The sequence below is a fragment of the Musa acuminata genome, chromosome BXJ2-4 (assembly GCF_036884655.1).
Source record: "Musa acuminata AAA Group cultivar baxijiao chromosome BXJ2-4, Cavendish_Baxijiao_AAA, whole genome shotgun sequence".
NCBI lineage: Eukaryota > Viridiplantae > Streptophyta > Magnoliopsida > Zingiberales > Musaceae > Musa > Musa acuminata.
Window position 1 is genome coordinate 42,001,563 of NC_088341.1, and position 15,489 is coordinate 42,017,051.

The 15,489-nt window shown below is 37.6% G+C and overlaps 2 protein-coding genes across 3 annotated transcripts; one reads left to right on the top strand and one right to left on the bottom strand.

Moving 5' to 3' along the window:
- The first annotated feature begins 769 nt into the window (after positions 1–769).
- On the top strand, positions 770–10,257 carry LOC103983453 (ubiquitin-like-specific protease 1D). Of its 2 annotated transcripts, none has more exons than XM_065106137.1 (14): positions 770–1,166; positions 1,855–1,906; positions 2,096–2,190; positions 2,266–2,528; positions 4,944–4,995; positions 5,339–5,412; positions 5,508–5,537; positions 5,629–5,724; positions 6,813–6,915; positions 7,821–7,912; positions 8,393–8,515; positions 8,884–8,998; positions 9,382–9,489; positions 9,568–10,257. In XM_065106137.1, exons 1-14 carry the CDS (start codon positions 867–869, stop codon positions 9,712–9,714), a joined length of 1,650 nt encoding a protein of 549 aa, XP_064962209.1. In that variant the 5' UTR covers positions 770–866; the 3' UTR covers positions 9,715–10,257. The 2 variants fall into 2 exon arrangements, with proteins under 2 accessions (XP_064962209.1, XP_064962210.1); XM_065106138.1 differs by lacking the exon at positions 9,568–10,257 and adding an exon at positions 9,209–9,284.
- A 310-nt stretch (positions 10,258–10,567) lies between these two features.
- LOC135610977 (serine/threonine-protein kinase 54-like) lies at positions 10,568–14,198 on the bottom strand. Its single transcript, XM_065106139.1, has 6 exons — positions 13,946–14,198; positions 12,790–12,911; positions 12,379–12,575; positions 12,049–12,223; positions 11,154–11,288; positions 10,568–11,081 (listed from the first exon to the last, which is right to left on the bottom strand). Exons 1-6 carry the CDS (start codon positions 14,181–14,183, stop codon positions 10,872–10,874), a joined length of 1,077 nt encoding a protein of 358 aa, XP_064962211.1. The 5' UTR covers positions 14,184–14,198; the 3' UTR covers positions 10,568–10,871.
- Between the last annotated feature and the right edge of the window lie 1,291 nt (positions 14,199–15,489).

Consider the following 15,489-nt stretch of genomic DNA (forward strand, 5'->3'; position numbering starts at 1 on the left):
TTACCTCGATGCACATTTAATATGTAATTTTCAATAGTTGTTTACCAAATTTTTTATTTATTAAAAATATAGATATGCTCTCAAATATAATTTAAATTTTGAACTCATGATTATTTTTGGGTTGATATGATGCGACCTCTATTTGGTGCTTTCCGGTGAGTGTATTGTGTTCTATCTGATCCATGTTGCGATAAGTAGTGAGAGGAAAGTGTTTCGTAGAAATCGTGCTATGAGAATTCTCAACCATTCATGTTGGCTTGTTAGCTTTGTCCGTATGCCTTTGGGACAAACCACGATTGATCAATCTACTTTCACTTATATAAGGATTCGAAACATCGATCTATTAAATTACAACTATTAAACATTGATGTGATTGATAGTAGATCGAATTATCAGTGCCTTCTCTTCAATTGTAATATTTTTAATAATTATTATAATATTTTTGGTACATAAAAAAAAAGAAGTTTACCCGATAAAAAAAAGATACAATACAACTAACTAACTATAAAAAAATTAAATTATATACCAATAATATTAATTTTGAATTAAACTATAATATTTTTATTATATCTATTGAAACATTGTAAATGTATATAAAAATAATATAATTGGCAAAATGATAGTTTTTCATTGCAATTATATATATATATATATATATATATATATATATATATATATATATATATATATATATATATATATATATATATATATATATATATATATATATAGAATTGACAAATATTTCTTTTCCCTCTTTCGAGTCTTGGCTTGTTTCCCGTGTTATGGTATTCTACTATGAGGACAACGACCCCTGCCACTACTAATCTCTCTGTCCGTCTCTTTCTCTGCCCATCTGGCCGGAGATGGCGAAGGAGCGTCTACAGATTGATTGGAAGGAGATGCTAGCCGGGAGGGACGACGGCCCGCCGCCGGAGGTCGAGGTGGTCGCCGCAGCGTCCGGCCACGGAGAGGCGGGGCCGGCGGATGCATCGGAGCTCGTCCAGTTCTCCGATCATGAGTTGCAGGAGCGGATTCAACGAGTGGTGAAACAACTCTCGTTGGGCATCGCGAGCCGGCTAAACGATAGCGGTGCCAAGTTGAGGGCAAGCCTCCGCCAGATGCAGGCGGAACTCGATCGGAGGAAGCTTGTCCGTGTTCCCAAGGTACGCAATCGGTTCCGTCGACAGATGTGTGCGTAGATGCAGGGAAGGGTGGGTTTGAGAGATTTCGTGTGTGATAATCAGAAAGGGAGGTAACTGAAAGATAGGGTTCTGGCATGGTAGTTCCTTAGAAGATAGGGTTTCGGATATTACTTCTTTCGAAGGAAGAAATTCTCATTGGAAAACCTAAACAAGGAAGAAAAAAACTAGAGGAACGGGGGAGTGGGTAAAGAAAAAAGTGAACCCAAATGGTAATGACACGAAGTGGAGGGATAAATTTGCGCTTGAAAATCTTGATTGGATTCAATCGAGAAAAGATGAAGATTAGGGCAGCTGGAACTGATTCTTTTTGGACGCATTGTTCCTTTATTCTTTAAATAACGATAAAACTGATATGAACTGGCGAACTACAAAAGTTCACTCAAGAGTTAGGTGATAGATCGATAAAATGATGGATGGAGGTCATTGCAAAAGAACAGTTTGTAGTAGGGAAACAAAATAGAGATATACATAAGCTACAATAGCAAGCTGCAGTGAGTAGGATATAAACTAGAAAGGGTTTCAGTTGGTAACAGTATCAGACATCACCTAGAAGGACCAACTTTTGGTTACAGAATTATTCCATATAGTTACTTCCTGATGATTGACAAACTTAATTTTGTTTTCTCTTCTACCGTAATCTCTTTTACAGGCTTCTGGAAGATGCAGTAAGGTCCTTCAGTCAGAAAACATAGAATCATCAGGTAGCACTCAAGAATCTTTTCTACATAACCAGAATATAGACCATTCAATGAAGAAGTGGATTCAATAAAGAAGTGTACTGGAACAATTCTTTGGGCTTTTTTTTGTGTTAAACTCTCTTATTTACTATTATGGTGAATGTATCACTATTTGGTTGCATCTAGACTTGCTTATCATTCGTGCACCATCAGGTACAGTAAAAGATTCCAGTGAAAATTCTACAGCACCCAAATCTCATCCACAATCTTCGTTTACATCTAAATTTCTGGAAAAGTTACAAGGGAAGGTAAATGTATGATCTTCTCAATTTACATTCATTCATCAGTTTGCTGGTGTAGGCTTTTCCATATTCTTTCCTCAGGCAGATGCTGCATCTAATGAGGACTTGAAAGTTATAAGTCGAGGCAAGAGCAGAGGTTCAGAAAAAAATGAATTACAAAAGGATGAGAGACAACATCAAATTGCAACGTCTTCACAGTCAGCTAGGCTTTCTTCCAGGCAAACACATTTCCAGTGTGCTAGCAGCATTGCGAAGAAAGATCAACATATGTCTTTGACTAGTAAATATAGAGATTTGGAACTTTCCAATCTTCCCAAAGGAAAATCCTATTCAAATTGTAAAAGGTAACTTTTAAGCTTCTAGTATGAATAAAAAAAAAGCTTCTAGTGGCATTTTGAAAATTTGTTACTTTTCTCTTTTATATTCTAAAGTGTTGGCCAGAATCTATCAGCACTTCGTTTCAGCTCAATTTTTGTTCTAAAGTTACATGTAGTTTTTTTTTTTTACTTTTCATATTGTGAATATCTTAAATAACCATTGTTCAATTTAATTTTGACTTGTAAAATTAAGTTAAGGCTATTGTGATTTATGAGATATATTTTTTAGCAATAACTTAGTGGATGATCCAATTTTGATTTGTTACTTTTTCTTTCACTAATTCATGGTGATGCTATATGAATATCGATTTGATATATGTCAATGCTCTTAAAACAAAGGAAAAATTATTGCAAATATTAGGTTTTTAACCAAATTTTTAAAAGGGCAGCCTGGTGCGTGCCACTATGAGAGGATCAAGAGGTCTTGAACCAAACTGTTGGTTTTGGGATGAGTATGGAATCTATGGGATCTATGGGCAGCCTGGTGCATGAAATATTTTCTTCTATGTATCAGCTGAATCATGGATGAGTAAGAAAGAGACCAATCAGACCTACTTCTTCCTCCGACTACTGATATGCAATTTATGAAAATATTAAAGAGGAGCTTACCAAATATTCTTGGTTGTAATTGATCATGGAAGAATAAAGTCTACTGGATTGGGGATAAGAACATTCAGTCTACCAGCATGTCATGGGTATTTGGGTTGATGTTCCATGCTGTTATAGCTATATAATTACAAAAGGAAAAAAAGAAATCAAACCTGAAATAGAGAGACAGTGGTAATATGATGGGATGGCCTCCGACCTCCCTACTTCTTCGGTTCTATCTTATGTCCAGGACCTTCTAAGCTGTCATTATAATTTATGACGATCTCTCCAAACAGTCACAAGCTTTTCGCCAAATGTTGGTGCCAAATTGCCTAGTGTAGCAAAAGATATTTAGGAAATGACTTGGGAATCCATCTTTTTAAGATCTTGGATGAAGCATATTAAATCACAATTGAATAAATTTGAGGTATTAAACGCATGGATCATAAGTCAAGGCAAACCATTGTATTGTCAAATTCATAGTATCCTTTTGGCATTTCACTGCAGTGCATTCATTCCCTTGTGCACGTTATTAAGGGTCAGTGTTTTGTTTGCTGATACCATGGTGGTCCTTGGGCAGACTGTTATGAACCACTTGGCATGTTAGGGTGACAGCCTGGTGCTGTCTGGTACAAGTCTATGATGCCTATCATACTGCCAAGGCTGCTCAATATGCCCTTGGCGTGACAGATGACTTAGTACAGGTACTTGGACGGGCCATCATGGTATGCTTGGTATGGCAAACTTGGCACCATGCAGATTAGGCACCCAATTTTACATTGAATGTATTTCAACCAGCAAACTGACATATAGATATGTGAATATACTAAGATATATGCTTGTATGGTGTATGGGTTTGTGTTTAAGAAGTTGATCAATGCTTACAAGCAGACTTGGAGGAACTAAGCGGAGCCCCCTTTTTTTTTATCAAGGATTTGGAACAAGGATTCACCTGTTCTGATCCCAAGTTTGTTGGCCTTTCATCACCTTAGTGCGTTTATGGAGCTTGAGATTAAACTGTGGCATAGTAGTTGACCAATTTTATGTCTAATTGACTCAGACTACTGTAAATGAGAATTAGTTGAAGTGCTTGAAAATTATCCAGTTCTCATTGAAGTCAGATCATGCTTTTTCTGAAATGTAAACCTTATAATTATTAAACATTGCTATGGCCTTTATTGTTGATGTAGATGATATACAACCACTATCCAGATTAGGGGTGTGTGTGGCTAACCTCTTTGTAAACATTCTTTCCACATGAGAGAAATTATCTGCATTATTGATAATTGAACCACAGTTTGCAGTCTTTATCTATAGCCACTCTTGTAAGTAGCAGTCTTTGAGCAGTTAATATCTTATACTGAACAGAGGAACGACAGCCACTTTTTCCATGATAATTTTTGTTTATATATTGTATTTTGTTTTAAACATCACTTTCCTATTGAAACTCAGCATATAAATAAAGACTGAAGATCCTTGTAAAATAACATCCCATGAATTCACATGAAAGCAATTAATGATGAAACATTGATTTAAAACCCTGTCGAAAGTTTTCTACCATTATGTACTTGGAGTTTTCCTCTATATCAACCCGATTATTTGGATAAGGCTTAATTATGATGATGGTGATAAGTTGATGTAACACTTATTTTGTTGCTTTAGGTTCTGTAGTCTATCAAGTTGTTTATGACAGCATGCTTGAATCTTGTAATGTATATGCCATTGGCAGCTAGTGTTCCATATGTGTTCTTTTCTTGATATTTTCTTTTCTTGTCCATTAAACCTTCCTTGGAGGAGAGCTTTGGATTCGGAGGATACGAATTCTGTGGCATTTAAGTGGAAGAAGGTTAGTATGTTTGTTCTGTTGATAGCAACCATATAATGTTCTTTGTCCAAGATTGCTTTTGCGGATTGTCATGCTGAAAACTTTTGTTTTGCTTGTATATAAAGCTTTGAGGTTTTTTTAGTAGGATGTACATGAGCATAAACATAAATCAAATTCAACTATACTTGAAGAGTCAAGCCTAGACTTAAGACTTATCCATAACCTGTCCTCTGTTACAAGTTCTATGACACTAATTCTAAAGGAATTTTACCAAGTTGTTTTCTCGTAATCTTTGGCTACTTTAGGAATATGATTGGTCAATATATATATGGCTTATGCTATCCATTTCTCATAATGTAAATAGGTTCGAGAAGTTGTTCTTTTGGATGAAGAAGAAGTTCATACTGTAGAGCCTATGGAAGATGGTTGTGACAAATGGTGACTTTATCTTCGAACTTTCTTTTCTCTCTATTCATTAAATACCTGTGTGCCAAATTATGTCTTCCTAATGAGCATTATTCAATTTTTTTTAGGAAGGAGGTCAAGGTTTATTATCCTTCAAGGTGCATCATCTCCTACTTGAACATATGGATTATTTGCATCAATATTAGTTCCAAAGGTCTCACAAATTAAATTTTGTCTTCTTTACAACAGGGATGATCCGGAATCTGTTGAGCTCTCTTATGCAGATATAAAATGCCTCAATCCTGAATCATACTTGTCATCTACTATAATGAACTTCTACATTCAGTAAGATCTTTTTCATGATTCCTAAAGTGTTCCTCAGAAAATCAATCTACGCTTTTACTTCTGTTTGTGTTATCTATTATTTGGCATTAATTAAAGTTCCACTCGTTAAACTGAATGCAGAGATGACACAATCAATGAATCTTTGAGTTAAGAACATTCTAGGATAAGGTCCTGCATGTTTTTCCTCATATATTTGATAACTCCTTAGAGGCAATACACAGTCTCTATAGAGTAACCTCTGTGAAGAGCTTATCCGCTCTTATAAAGAGAACACTTGATCTAACGATTGCTTTGGATAAGATTTTTGTTATGGATGTTGGACACTGACCAGTGTAGTTTATGAATTATGTATTATACTCCAGCTGGGAATCATGTATCTACCATGTTCAGCTCATCTTTCCAATTAATCACTCTTTTCTTTTCTCTTCTTGCTTGCTTTCTCCTTTTAACCTATGTTTGAATTTGTTTCTTAATAGCATTCATCTTTTTAATGTTTCCACACTTTGGTCCTACAGCAATAGGGAAGCTAAATATGAATTTTATCATTTTTTAGCAGGAGTCTAGTTGTCTTTGTTGCTTCTTTGTGGCAGATGATTCTCTTTGGTTTTTTCATAGTTGGATTTTGTGATAGCATTCTACCTTGGTCGATACTTGGGCATAACATTTTTTATTAAAGCATATTGATTTATTGGTTGTCTCAAGCAAGGATTATTATATCATGGCATGGGGGTGCATTGATGCTTTTATAGCAAGGTACAATTCAATGTCATGCCAGCTGGCATGCTCCATTGCCGATTGTTATGGACCAAAAATTGACGTAAGTGTATTCTAGTGCCGATGTTGGGTCTTGTTTTATGCCAAAAGTGTGCTAACCGACCCTTGACACACTTGCGTGTGTACCACACGGATTTGCATGTACCGGTTCGCAAGACTTGCGGGATCAAGACACCAGATATTCTGTCCTTGTTTCTGCTTCACTCTGCATTCACTTAACAATTTTAATGCATCGAACTTTTGTTTTACTTCATCTATGCTACATGCTTATATCACATTCACATCTTGTTTGTACATGTTGATTGTTGTTTTAGATACCTGCAAAGGCCCTTGGCTGTTACTGATAGACCAAGAGGAGACTATCATTTTTTCAACACCTATTTCTACAAGAAACTTGAGGAAGCTGTTTCATTTAAGGTATCATTTTTTAAATGGTTAAATGATTATTTTTATACTCTGGTATTGTCAAAGTTAAGTTCAATGGCAGTTAAAACTTGAAAGTAGCACGCCTGCCAAGCATTAGCAAAGATATACTGTGATACCTATAGGAAAGTTATGTAAAGGTCTATTGCTCTAGGAATGATCAAATTTACTCGAGTATTATTTCTTTGGTCAAATACAACTTCTCCTGGAGTAGGCTCTTGTAATGCTTGACAACATGTTCTGTAGTTGTGCAAATCTTCTTCTTTTGATAAATACTTGCTTGTCATATATTGCCAAAACACCATGGTTTTCTTTGGCACGCATTTCTTCTTCATTTTATGTTATATTAGTTCTGTTTATTTCTATTGCTGAAATTTGCATGCATCTTAATTAGGGTGGCCAAAAATTGTGGGTTTATCACTGTTCTCGTGTATTATTTGCTTCGTAATACTTTCTCTCTGAAGTATTTCGTTTAGTTTTCTACCAGAGCATGTCCAGTTTGCAATTCATAAATGCCTATATTGGAATTGCAATTAAAGACCCATTCTGCAGGCTTATATTGGATTCAGATGTCTGACATGCATCTAACTGGCATATTAATATGACATTTTTGCAATTTTTTGTCGGCCACGTATAACATAGTTAACTTTTTGTTAGTTGTAAATTTATAGACAAGTTATCAGGTCTGAATTTTATCATGTGTTATAAATACGTTTATATTATTTTCCAAATGATTTTTAAGTCGGAGTTCAAGTGCTCATGGCTGTACATCATTGAGAGCTTGTTTTATTTATTTGAAACTGATACCCAAATTTACGTACTTTCTCATAAATCCTGCATTGACCTAGACTATTTTCTGTTATGTACTGAAACTTAACTGATAATCTTTTATTTAGTAGGTTGACAAGGCATGTTTTGAGAAATTGAGGAGATGGTGGAAGGGTGTTAATATTTTTCAAAAATCTTACATCTTCATACCTGTCCATGGAGAGTAAGTAATTATTTCCTGTTCTTATCCAATATGTTGGATTGACAAACTTAGTATGTCTATGTCATACCTTTTCTTATGCATTTGATTATGGTACCATCAATATTATGATTCTTAATGATATTGGTTGCTTAAAAATATTATGATGCCAGTAAAAAAGTTAATGAGAATCTCATTGGATGTTGGATCATTGAGTCACGTGTTTGTCATATCATTTGTCTAATGTAACATTTATAACATGTGACTAATTGAGGTGCCAAAGACACCAATTTATTTAAGTGGCGAGTCTTTTAATGTTTGTACGACTTATTTTGAATGTAGATGTAGTGGAACAATTTTGTGCCAAAATTCAGTGACTTTTTTCACATAGTATTAGATTTCAGCGACTTTTTCAAAGATAAACAAAAGGTGTACAAATTTATTTTACAAAATGATGTCATTGGTTTCTAACTTTTTGATCTAATATGTGCTTCTTGTTTTCAGTATGCATTGGAGCTTGGCAGTTATTTGTATACCTGCACAAGAAGATGAATCAGGTCCAATTGTACTTCATTTGGATTCATTGGGATTTCATAACAGTCAATCGATATTTCATATCATAGATAGGTAAGCTGACTGTGAAATCTTTTATGCTAATAAAGAAGTGGTCAATTTGTTATTTGAGTATATATAATATATGTCTGTGTTTCTGCAATTTCGGTTCTTTTCTGATTTATTTTAAATGCCAAGATTGCAACATGTAATTATTAATTGCTTGAAGTTGCAACATGCTCGACTTGTTCTTTGCCATGTGGAAACATTGATGTATAGGAAAACCAATTTCCTTGTTGTGTCTATGTGCACCTTGCACCATCATGTATCTTCTCATTTTGGATTCTCATCTTCTGATTGAGACAAAAGCAAACTTATCTCTGATATAATAATTATCTTTTCAGATATTCTCTAAAAACCTAATATGCAGTTTCTAATTGCAGATTTTTGAAAGAGGAATGGAACTACATAAATCAAAATTCTTCTCGCCCAGATCTTCCTTTTTCAGTAAATATTTGGAGACATCTTTCAAGTAGCATTGAGAAGAAAAAGATCACGGTAAACCTCTTTACATTGGACATCTTTATCTCATAATCAGCTTTTCATTATGGTTGTTTCTATATGGTTGGTACTGTATTGCTCTTTCATAACATGGAAATCTTTTATTTTGTTTCCCAAAGTTTATCAATCTCATCTTTGATAGAAAAATGGGTATGTAATCTCTCTTATAGAAAAATTTTATATATTTAGAGTGGTTTGTTTCTGCAGAGCAATCTTTCCATTGTAGCAAGGCCCAGTCTCAATCTCATCTACGATAGAATGTCTCAATAGCAAATGTGTTGAAGTAAAAAATGACCTTGTTTCCTTTAAATGATAACTTGTTTGCATCGATTAGCATGTGGAACTAGCTGAAACTCATTATGCATGCTACCTGTTATCAGGTTCCCCAACAGAAGAATGAGTATGACTGCGGGCTTTTTGTGCTCTACTTCATGGAGAGGTTTATTGAAGAGGCTCCTGAAAGGCTTAAACGGAAAGATCTGGCAATGGTAGGCAACACATCTCTAAGTAGGCTGGAGACTGTATGCTGTTTTAATTTCTGTTTTCCCTATCTTTGACCCAAGCAGTTTGGTAGCAAGTGGTTCCATCCTGAGGATGCTTCTGGCTTGAGGAAGCAGATACGAGATCTGCTTCTTGAAGTATTTCGGTGTGCTAAGCGGGAGAATAATAAAGCAGGATCAACATCATCTTGTGGCTCCTCCGAAGATGATTGACAGCGATCCTACTTGGATGACTAACCATTTGACCTGAGAACCCGAGTTAGAATCAGTTTAGTAGAGGAACAATTGGAGAATAGAGAGGAATAGAAGAGGCTTATGGAAACACCCAGTCAATTTTTCAGGGATATCTGAATACTTATCAGAAGGTAATTCTCACCGTGCATTTTAAGTACCGTCGACTATCCTCACTAAGTTCCTCACGACGATAAATTTAGTTGAGCAAAGCAGGAAACCAGGCATTGGAATAACAGCAAGCATGGCACTTGTTTTGCTCCCAGAGAATCTTTAGCTGGTTAATCCAAAGGGGTTAGGACTGTGATTAGTAGAGTTCTAACAAAAGAAGTACAGCTTTCTAGATCATGGAGGGGTACAATTTATATGTATTTCTCTTGTGAATTTTGCAGATCTATTTCTGTGTTCCTGACAATCTGTTTTGACATAAGATGATAGAGGGAAGCTATATGCAAGCAGATTACAAGCAGATGTTTGTAAATAGAATCCCGAGAGAAATGGCAAGCTTTTATATGCTCTTTGCAATGGCATTACCACTTCCCTCGTCTATGTTGTTTAGAAAAGGTTATGCCCGTCAGTTATCCTAATGCTGGCGGCGCATGCTATATACTACCGATGCTTATTATCGTTCATCAGATTGCTAGAAGGTCATTTAATTGCTCCGGAAACGTAAGTTCTCATGCTAAACTACCCTCAAGCTAACATTGCAGCATGGAAAGTCCACATCAGTAATAATAACCAGAGATGACATTCGAATCGAACACCATGATACGACAATTAGACTATAACATCTTCATTTACCATACCCAACTGCCATTTATTTACCTCTACGATATGTATCAAGATGCAACCTTTGCTTATTCATGTTCACAGGAGATGATAAGGCAACAACAGAGCAGAACATAAATGTGTAGGTCATACCAGAGTACAAGAGTGAAGCCAAGGAATACACATGAAGATGAATGTTTTTACATCATCACAAATAGAGACAAGCATGTAGAACATACTCCGGATCCATTGCCATAATATTTCAGCTCCGCATCGTTGCCTGCGATTGTGCACATGCTCTCCATCTCTTCGACGTTTATATATCCTTGGAACAATCATCTTGCCATGTTAGTTTGAGGGAATTTAGCTTATCAAGGGCCTCGGTGCCTGCGGAAACACCCGAAACATCCTTGTTGCTGATCAGGAGGAATCATACCTCCACCCTTCGATGTATCGATAGCTTCCAACATGGTCACTACCTCATCCATCTCCGGTCGCTTGTCAGGGTTTGCATCCCAGCAGACTTTCATCACATTTGCCAGAGAGCTTGGGCAGCATCGTGGGATCTCTGGTCTCAAGTTCTGCAATTTTGTGCAAAGTTTAATTTTTAGTCCTGCAACCACTTCAGCTATAATTTTCAAAGAAGTGCATACCTGCCGCACAACAGCAGACGTTATCTCGGAAAAGCTAAGGTCAGGATACGGCATGTCACAACAGTATATCTCCCACAGGCAGATGCCAAAGCTATAAACATCACATTTTCTATTATAAGGGTTGCCGTTGAGGACCTGCAAATGTGTCAGTACTAAGGTCACTTCATCATGGTTAGACAAGAGAATGTAGTAATATAAGGAAAAATGTAAAGTTCCACTTAAACAATGAACTAATTATATGCTATCTTCATATTCAACTGTATGCATTTATCCTATTTCCACTCGCCTCCGTTTTCCCTCTCATTTCTATTCTTCTTCTTGTCTACCTCAATCAAAGCTCCATTTCAAATTTTCTCCATCATGTGCTTTCATCGCCGGAGCAGCCAATCAATAATGTATCCTTCTGTAAATCTATCTTTATCAATGAATCAAAGAGTTCCCTTACAAACTTCTGGAGAAGCTCTCACAGTAAGTATTGAACTGTGTAATTTGTATTCAACTTATTTATTACACATTTCTGCTAGACCAGCTTTTCTAGCAAGCAAACATAACTCTTTTTTTCAATCATCTTGTTCAGCAATCTGCATAACCAGTGACGAACTTCCTATTACATTAAAATATGTGCCCTTGTTTTTGGTTTATCTAAATTCTAACAAATAAGGAGACATCTTAGGAGATTTTCTGGTGCCATGAAACTGGAATCATAAAATGTTGCATGTTCACCATAGGCAATCTTTACTTCAAGACAGTATTTCAATGGAGAAGCTAATGTGCCACAATGTTGATGAATTAATCCAGAAGATTATGTCAGGTCCACAAACATTTCAGACTTCTGAAAAATGACCTAAGATTAAGAGGAAACACTTGAACATCAAAATAAAAAGGGATTTCATACCTCGGGTGCCATGTAACCAAGGGTTCCTGTCTCACCCGTCATGTCATTAGGATTTTGAGCCTCGATACGAGCAACACCAAAGTCGGCAATTTTTACTGTTCCTGTCCTATCTAGAAGCATATTTTCTGTCTTCACATCTCTGTGCACAATCTTTTGGGAATGAAGATAACTTAACCTACAGATAAAGATACAAATTGGCCAAATATATTTAATTTGCGAAAAGCTTGTTGAACGGGAATTACATGCAGGAAATAATTAACAAGTCCACATGGAAATAAAATGCAGTCAACTAAGAGTTTCCAAATAGAAGAATTCGAGGCGAATGCTCACCCTCTCCCAAGATCCAAAGCCATTTGGACGACTACCTTGAAAGCTAGCTTTCTTCTGTGGTGTTTTATAAGAAATGATTTCAGTGCACCACCAGGAAGATATTCGACAACAACACAGCAAACATTGCTCGGCATGCCGAGATGACCATTTTCTGTTTGTATGTTCAGGTCTGCTGCCCCAATGGCAGCCCCAATAAACTGCAAAAGAAGTTTAAAATGAATGTACAACATGTTAAGCAAACACGCAGAAATATGTAGAGAGCTATATTCAAGAAGATGAAAGCAGAGGAGATATTTCAAATAGGATAATAAATACATGACCACAGAAAAGAACTACAAGCACTCAGTGAATTGAGGACTAAATTCCCAGAGATGTTACAGACTAGTGGTATCCTCACATAATGACCTGTACCTTAGTTACATTAGGATGATCAAGCTTATGCCAAACCGAGACTTCCTGAGAGAACGCTGCTCGAAGTGCAGAGATTTCAGCTTCTGTTCTGTTTCCCTCTTCGCCCCAGTCAAGCAACTTCACTGGAAATAGTAAAAGAATACAACTTTTATAACCAACTAAAGAAAGGGCAAGTGAGATGTAACTCCAGAGGATGATCTCATGCTCTTTTAAATGTTTGAGTGCCTGCTAATGCAAGAAACCGGTAAACTACAACGCAGACTTGTTGGTGAACTGCTAGAGCAAAGAATGGAAAAGAAAGTTTCAGATAAGGAAAAAAAAAGAGAAAAAGAATATTCTGAACCACACACAGGAAAAAAAAAAAAAGTGTCCCCCTTTAATTCAATGTCCCAAGTTGCAACCCATTGCAACTATTTCTTGAGGTCATTAGCCGGAGTTATCGCTTTCTGTTCTTCCCTTTAATAGATATCACAAGACCAGCACCCAAGTTTACCAATAGTTGTTGAGTTAGGTTCACATGAAAGTACAAGAGAGAAAACAACTGATCGAACAAAAGTCACGGGAAACACCCCACCCAATCTGTGCAAGTCACAGGCAGGCAGTCCACTGGCTACATCGATGAACAAGAACCTTTATAAACCCAACTGGAGCACACCAAACCCCCAAAAGCAAAAGTAACACACATCAAACGTAAACAGATATTTCATGGTTTTACTGATGGTGGAATGCATCAAACCAGTATGGAAATTTCAGTAGTCTTCAAACTGATGAACAGACGATAACACACATAGTTTTCCCCCCTTTCAGTTCTATTATCATGCAATGATGCTTCTTCCATGGAAGAACAGATCAGCAGAAGACAGACAAGTGCGGATTGGACACCAATCCAAACGAATTGTACAAGAAAGACAACCAGAGAAAAAGGAACAAGTTCTTCCAAAGCATATAAAGTTATTAGATTCACTAAAGCAGATATCAAGAAATCAAACGGAATTATGCGACGAGGAAATCCAACCAGTAACAACCGCATCGAGCACCAATAATCACAAAAAGGACCAACTTTTGGCAGTAAAACACAGGCATTATTCAAAAAGGGAAGCAACTATGCATCAGAATCTCTTTTCCTTCTTGATTTTAGGTCTCCTCTCAGCCTCACCGGCGACGTCCTGGCCGTCGTAGACTCCGCGGTGGACCGTGCCGAAGGTGCCCCTGGCGATGACCCCCTTGATAACCAGCTTCAAGGGGTCGATCTCCCACTCCTCCCTCTGCCTCTCCTCCTCCTTCCTCTTCTCAATCGTCCTCGGTCGGCTGAGGTGCCGCTCCAGCTGCTCGTCCAACCTCTTCAGATCGATCTGGTCCGCTCTCACGAACCCATCTCCGCCCCCTTCCTTCATCTCTCTACCCTCCCCTCCCACCTCTCCCACCCCCCCTCCCCCCCCACCCCCCCCGCCTCCTTTGCAGCCTCCAAATCACGGCAGAAAACCCAAAAGATGATATCTTTATGGGTTTCGCTTCCCTTCTACCTTTCCTTCTCCCTCCACCGCATCTTCTCTTCCCCCCCACCCCAACACCCGCACCAGTATCTGCTACTTCCTCTTCTTTCTATAAAGAACACTCGTTTCTCTCCTCCCCTCGTCACTGCTATTCTACTCGCCCTACGTTTGTCTCTCGCTCTGTGTCTCCATGTGAGCACATGGGTTGCCTGCCTTCCTCTCTCTAATCAAAGCTCGTTTCAATTATTTCTCGTCTTTCTATCTATTACGAGTACCTACAGACGCATCGAAACCCCTCTTCCTCTGCACTCTCCTTATCCCCGCTCGGTTGCAGACTCACAGGTGCCCTCGATGCATTGTCTTCTCGGGGAAACACGTCTCTTGTCTTATCTTAAGCATGTGGTGGTCATCTGAAAGACATCGCAGATGTAACGGGCGGACATGTCATTAGATTTGGACAAGAGCTAATCAAGCCATCACCCAAGAAAAATCCACATCTTTGTAAACACGACATTACATACACCAAATGATGTGTGTGTTCTCAGGTCGACTGTTCTTGAAGGTCTCAAAGCATCGACTTGTCCTGCTACTACTTGGATGCTACTTTGACGGAAGATTACATGTGCAGTGAGGTCATGCCATCTCCAGACCAAACGATAGCCACACATTTGTGGGATCTCCACCATGCACGTGTGGGAACTCGCTTAGTCTTTAATGGCGTGAGGCCTTTTAGGACTGAGAGAAAGATTAACATGAGATGTCGAAGAAGCAGAACCAGAATCCAATTTCTTGCTTAAAGTGCATGTTTGAAGAGTATATTCTGAGGCCAATCTTGAGATCACATTCCTCAGCAGAGCATCTCTTTTCTCATCTTTGGTCCATTCCAAGAACAAGAACAAAGAAGGCAGGTGCTGATTCCGACTTCTTTTCCTTGCAATGCTTGCTTTGCCATCAATATCTAAGATCGACGATTTCATGTAATTAAGGCTGATTAGTATCACCAATAGGAAATTTACCGTTTATGATAACTATTAAATCCGTTCGTAGTGGTATTATCTATAATATAAAAATTCCTCTTTATTTGTCTCCTTCTCGGATCGGATCCGATGGTTAACAGATCCGGAAATGGATCAAATTTTTCTTTGATTTGTTGGATCGCCGGATCGGGTAGGGAAGTCCGATCCGTATAGCGGCAAGCTCGTTATAT